Source organism: Enhydra lutris, unplaced genomic scaffold, assembly GCF_002288905.1.
Source record: "Enhydra lutris kenyoni isolate GAN:26980312 unplaced genomic scaffold, ASM228890v2 scaffoldscaffold553, whole genome shotgun sequence".
Lineage (NCBI taxonomy): Eukaryota > Metazoa > Chordata > Mammalia > Carnivora > Mustelidae > Enhydra > Enhydra lutris.
This window is the reverse complement of record NW_019154637.1, coordinates 1-6,745: the sequence shown is the minus strand read 5'-3', so window position 1 is coordinate 6,745 and position 6,745 is coordinate 1. Positions and strand designations below refer to the sequence as shown.

Genomic DNA, 6,745 nt, shown 5'->3' with positions numbered 1-6,745 from the left:
GACAGACAGAGATCACAAATAGGCAGAGAAGCAGAGAGAGAGAGAGAGAGAGAGAGAGAGAGAGAGAGGAGGAGGAAGCAGGCTCTCCACCGAGCAGAGAGCCCGATGTGGGGCTCGATCCCAGGATCCTGGAATCATGACCTGAGCCGAAGGCAGAGGCTTTAACCCACTGAGCCACCCAGGTGCCCCGGGACCAGCTGTTTTGACTGAATCACTCACCAGAAACCATACTGGTGGCGGAGGAAAGGCGAGGAACAGAACAGAAGCTAGTGACTATAGATAGAATATAGATCTGGGAAATTTACCTTCTTTGGGCTAATTAAACATCCATGAAAAAATGAAAAAATAATTGAAATGGGTGATGCCTTCTAATGTCTTTTAATCCATGTAAAGCATATATAAAGAAAAGCAAACAAAAATGAAAAGGCATGAAAAGGGTACTGGAACATTCTGCAAATGGAAACTACCCTGTTCTATTGAAGACTCATGAATAGAAAGAACTGAAGATGAATTGGGGGCCAAGGCACCCCCCACTGTTCCACCAGGCCACCAGAAGCCCTCAGGTACAGTGCCCATCCCCTCTGCTGGGCTCCTACTGGTTCCCCAAGTCAGATCTCAGCTCTGGGCTGTGAGCTGCCTCCTGGCCCCGGGCACCTTCACAGGTGGGCCTGCTGCTTCTGACACAAAGGAGGAGCATCAGTCCCTTCTCCTGAACCAGGGACACCTCCTCTGGGACAAGGTGCGTGGCTGCCAGTACCAGGAGGTCCACGCCAAGTCTGTCCTCCACAAGATGCTGCAGCTGACCTTCACCCTCTTCCTCACTGGGCGCCACTGTTTGCTGCCTGAACCCATCCCTGCTGGGGCAGCCAGAACCCTGGAAACCTGTGTGGGACCTGAACAGGAGTGGGGGAGCCTCCCCTGGGTTTGAGGGCCCTTGCCCTAGCCTTGAAGATGTGCTTCCAGAGAATCCATCTCCATCTGAGACAGAAGAAACAGAGTGACTACCTGGGAAGAAGTCTGAGTCAAAATCAGGGGGACTCATCTCTTCGTATTCAAATGAAGACGTAAGGAAAGGGAAATGATAAAAAGGAAGAAAGCAAGAAAGGGACCTGGAAATGATATTCTTGACCTACAACACTAAGTCATATAGCCATGAGTTCCATCTTTCTAAGGACTCCTCTTTCTGCTTCAGCCATACAATGTGTTGAGTTAAGTTACTCAGCATTGTGGGTAAAATGTGTCTGTGACAGGACTGTCCCTAAGGGCTTCTGTCCTCAGGACAGATCTAGCCTGAGGTTGTTCACATGTTCACGTATTGCAGGATCCTCTGGTTTCTGGATCAACACTGAACCAGTTGGAACGTTTTTCCTACCTCACAGCTGCAGTAACAAGAACAAACCAACAACCCCCAAGTGCAAGAAGACAAAAAACAACGACTCTTCTTAGATCCACTCACAGCTGAGGTCCCAGGACCAGTCTCAGCGCTGGTACCAGGAGAAAAAGGAGCGCACAGACAATCACACTCGCCAGAATAAGGCAGTGATAGGCTCTAGAGCTGTTACGGAAGCATGGCTCAAGGCTCTGTGTGCTACCACTGGACAGTTACAACTCCCTAGTTGGTGGAGCCCACAGGTTTGTGAGTTGTACCTTCGGAATCTCTGCTAGGCTGCCCCTGTGAAGAACAGAGGGAAATCTTCTGGCTTTGCCAGCAGAGGGGGGGGGAAAGCAATCACTCTAGAATAGTCTGAGGCTACCTTTCCACAGTGCTAGAGGCCAAGGGGATCTGTGACCAGGAGACTGAAGGAGGGAAGTCAGGAAGAGGGGACAGCAGACTTCCCACTGGAGATGCAGGGGTGAGTCTGGACTCTCCAACAATGCACGTCCTGGAGACATTAAATCGCAATGTGTCTTGCATATTTGGAAATCGAGGCATGGTACTGAAAGTCCTTCCGTCTCACCTGAGAGTGGAATGAGAAGATGCCCTAAAGCTTCAGAGAACCTTTGATATTTAAGGCTGAGAAGGAGAAGGGGAGCCTTTCAAGGGCACAGAGATGGGGCAGCCAGTGCAGGTGGGACGCAACCAGGGAAGAATGATCTCCAGGAAGTGTGGCAGAAGGGAAGATTCAGAATTTCCCAAGAGGAACCTCTGGCAGGAATTTATCCCATGGGCTACAGGACTGTGCCCTGCATCTGGATTCTGCTTCCACCTCGTTGTTTGATCGTGAAAACCTCACTTGAATGCTCTGTAGCTCAGTCTCCGCAGATGTAAAGTGAGGTGGAAATATTCCTAGAGCTGTTGTGATAATGAAGTGGCCCATTTCAAAGCATCTAGTATCTTCCACTGAGTGAGAGTTTAACAGAGGGGATTATATTCTTATGTTTTCCCTAAAAAAAGTTATCTTCTCTTAGCATTTTCCATATAACTGACTGCAAAGGGCTGATCCTCAAAAATATCATTGTGAAAAAAAATAAAATAAAATACCCATTGGGAACGGGTGTCCTATCCATTGAATGTAATTAGATACAAAATAAAGTAATATGTATACAGATACTGTACCTATGTCGCATACTCTATATGTTCTAGTACAGCACGTTTCCCCTTTCTCCATGCCCACTGAGATCCCATCCTTTCACTCTCCAATCACAGTGTTTCCCCCTCCCTCAGTGTAGAAACCTCCTGTGAGCTCCCCTCCTTCCTCCCTCCTCAGGATCCTCCCCTGCCCATTCACACAGCTGCTTCCTTTTCCTTTGTGGTTTCTGTCTGGCCCTTTTACTTCCAATTACAAAGCCACAAAGAAAAACACAAGTTGTTTGAAATTTCCAGGTTTTTTCGAAACTCTGCTAGCAGTAGCCTTGCTGTTTTCTTTTCTCCTGGTGACTATTGTTGACCTGAGGGAATGTCCCCACTGTGGTGATGTCACAGTGGCAGGAGCAGAGAGGAGATAGGAGCAGCAGGCTGCTGTTCTGTGGCCTGTCACAGTCTTTACAGGGGAGCTGCCAGCGAGGGGGCAAGGTGGGCTAGACAGTGACCAGGTGTGCACACGGGCTCATGTTGTATGTAGAAGTCTGTCCCCTGGTGGGAGATTCTCCTCCAGAGCAAGCAAACAAACACAAACAAACAAATAAAAACTTTCCTGGAATGAACGGACTCTGCTAGTGTTAAAGCCATGAACTTCAACAAAAATACCTTTTTTTTTTTTTTTTTAAACTAAAACAGCAGATAGGTTCCTGGTAAAAGTGAGCAGAAGGTCCAGAGTTTTTCCCCATCCTTCCTGCTTTGGAGCTTCAAGGTCTCTCCCACATTTCAGCATCCCCCCACCTGAGGGAAATTGTTCCAATTGCTTCCAACAATGTAACAAGTAGTTGTTAGGGTTGGGAACAAGGCTTCAACATGCCATGGGCTGTCTTGTGGACATTGCTCGTGTTTGAGCCTTGTTTTGATGCGGGCTTTGGAAATCAAATAAAATAGATTTTACATAATCATTTAATTCTTCAAAATGTATTCATCGAATCAGGAATTCTATCTGGTACTAAATAGAGAAAATATTTTGAGAATAACTTGATGACTGTCTAGCATCAAGTGAAATTAAAAATCATTTTCTCATTGAGGCCATACTAAAATACAGTACAGAAAAAACATCCAATAAATGTTTGAAAATTCATTGGCTGTTTTCAATTTGGAATGATTCTCAGTATCTAGGGACACTGATAATATTATGTCATTCTAGAAATACTTAATTTGCATTGTACTTTTATATTCCCATTTAAGTAAGAAAAATGTAGAAGTCACTCATCATATTCAGATATCAAGTAAAGAATAATTAGCTTTAAAATATAGCTTTCAGTTGAAATTTTTAGTCCATCTTAATTCTGAATTAAATAGAGTAAAATGAACTCTGTCTTTTTTAATCTATGAAGCAGAGCTATAAATACATAACAATATAGACTCTAAATCTGTGTTACCACATTTTGTTGGAAGGTTCAATTACATAAATATTCAGAAGACTGTGACAGGAGACAGCAATAGGAAAAAGAAACAGTTGAGAAACCCATGCTTTAAACCCCAGTAGAAAGTGTAGAAAGGAAAGCAGAAAGAGAAGTAGAAAGTAAGGGAAACATTCAGAAATCAAAAACTCCTATGCCCCCTACTTAAGCCTCACGCACAAGACAAGATGTTCAGAGAACCTAGAGCCACGGGTCCCAGACATGCCCACCCCAGCCAGGCCAACAGCATCTGTAGGATCCCCTATGGCCCTGCCCTGCTCCTTCTTGGTGGCCCTGGTGGTGCTCAGCTGCCACTTCCTCGGCTCTCTGGGATGTGACCTGCCTCAGGACCATGGCCTGCTGCATTGGAGGGCCTTGATGCTCCTGCAACGAATGAAGAGACTGTCTGCTAGCTCCTGTGACAAGTACACAAACGACTTTGGCTTCCCCCAGGAGGTGTTTGACAGCAAGCAGCTGCAGAAGGCTCAAGCCCTCTCTGTCGTCCATGTGACGAACCAGAAGACCTTCCACCTCTTCTGCACAGAGGCCTCACCTGCTCCTTGGAACACGACTCTCCTGGAGGAATTGTGCTCGGGACTTTCTGAGCAGCTGGGCCACCTGGAAGCCTGTCCCCTGCAGGAAGCTGGGGTAGAAGAGATGCCCCTGGTGAATGGGGACTCCATCCTGAGGAACTACTTCCAGAGAATCTCCCTCTATCTGCGAGAGAAGCAATACAGCCCTTGTGCCTGGGAGATGGTCTGAGCAGAGATCATGAAACCCTTGTATGCATCAACAGCCTTGCAAAAGGAATTAAGGAGCAGGAAGTGGGACCATTTCAACATGGAAATGATTCCCTCTGACTGATAACATCACATATCCCGGAGTTCTGTCGTGTCAGAGACTCTCATTTCTGTGGTCGCGAAGTCATGAACGCAGTCAATTTGTCACGTGTTTTCAGATCATGTCAACTCTACAAGGAGTAGTTGCTTACAGATTACCTTGCTCATGTCTATTTATCTATTTAAATGCTTATTTATGTAAATATCTATAAGATCAGTTTTCATATAATATTATGTACACCTTTACATAGCAGAATATAATAAAATATATTTTTATATGTAATCAGTATATCATTTTCTTCTTTATGGAACTTTAAGGACAAAAGGGTTTTCAAAGAGGAACACCTGGTCTGATTGTGTGTATCTTCATTGGAAATTGGACAGCAGAATGCATTTACCATCATACTGCATTAACGTTGGAAATGACAACTGGCTTTCTCTAAGACAAGTTGCATGTTGACCTTGGGCTATAGGACATAATAAATACAGATCTTGATGTCTACATCTTTGGTTGTAGGGATATATAAATATGATTGCTGTAGGGATGGGATCTAAAAACCTCCTATTTAATGTTTTAATGAAGAAGGAAAGGAAGTGACTTCTCTCACCTGCTGCTAGAACAGAGAGGTTGAAGCACACAGGAAGTGCACACAGAAAAGCTGTAGACCCCTCAACAGGTCACTGGCAGACATGGAGGCATGTATGTCCAGTGTCAGGGGGAGGTGAGCTGTCATTTTGACAAGAAATGCCATGGCTGAGGTCCACATCTAGCAGGTAAAGCCGAAACAGAGGTGCTCACGCTGGGAGATGGTGTTGTGTGAGAAACAGACATAAACTTGATTCTCAGGCTCTTCAACCATTGAAAGGACGGGAGAGAATTGCCACAAAGGAAATGGTGGACTCTTGGCCATACAGCACAGGGTAAGAGAGGATGCTGGTGAGTGTCTTTAAGAAAGTAAATGTGCTTCGAAGACCATCAGCGGATTCCTGGAAGATGTGGACTGAAACTGCCTATTATGTCAGAAACACAGATGCCTTTGCTGACCTTCCTGAGAGTCGGTTTGGTGGAATGCATAAGCAGAGACTATGCTGGAGCGGGTGGGAGCATGAATAAGAGAAGTCAGTGCATCTGACTTGGAGAAGAATATTGTGTGGGATCTGGGAATAATGGGGTTCCTTATTCTGCGCATAATTTGCCCTTTTATGTCATTTCTTTTTCCCTGAGTGATTTCATGGATATGATGTTCTGCAAATCATGTTAATATGTTTAATGTTGTATTTATTTTTCATCATGACTGAACTACTGATGGTGGTTTATCTTGTCTTGGTTCTTAATTCCTTGCACATCTGTGAGCTGCTCGACTTTAAGAATTCACTTGGCAGGAATGGATAACTCATTCAATCCTTCAGCAAATTATCTATTACTATGGAGAAGATCATGTTTCCTGGAATTATTTGGCATCATTAATTAGGTTCCTTAGCCCCGCCATGTGACCCTGTTTACTAAAGCGGCATAATATCCCATTGCTTTTACTAGAGAGTTTGATGTGGTAAAAATTCTTCTCTGTTGCTCACTGCTAGTATTTCCTCATTTTTGGAATACCACAATGTTTGGTGGATATCCACATGACAAGATTCTCATGCACATAAACACTGACAGACTTTCTTCAAAAATGAGGGTGGGAAGCTGGTCAGGCATTCTCTCTTGTAATATTTAGAGCAATGAAAAATCTTTGGTCAAATCAGCTGAAAATACATGAATCATGGAAATCCATAGAGCAATAGTGAGCTGTATGTAATTCAGGAGTACGAACAGATTTAACAATTATGACAGAATAGAGTGAATATTCACTGAACTCATGCACTGAAAGGCACCTCGCAGTGCATCTTCCATAGGGAATGGCATAAATATGGTAGCAGTC

At 44.5% G+C, this 6,745-nt stretch overlaps 1 protein-coding gene across 1 annotated transcript; it reads left to right on the top strand.

Annotated features, from left to right (window-relative positions):
* The first annotated feature begins 4,206 nt into the window (after positions 1-4,206).
* LOC111140335 (interferon alpha-1/2-like) lies at positions 4,207-4,746 on the top strand. The gene has a single exon (XM_022492617.1). It carries the CDS (start codon positions 4,207-4,209, stop codon positions 4,744-4,746), a length of 540 nt encoding a protein of 179 aa, XP_022348325.1.
* Positions 4,747-6,745: the final 1,999 nt, after the last annotated feature.

What these genes read in the sequence shown, in the direction of transcription:
- LOC111140335 (XM_022492617.1), top strand. Translation starts at nt 4,207, where the DNA reads ATGCCCACCCCAGCCAGGCCAACAGCATCTGTAGGATCCCCTATGGCC.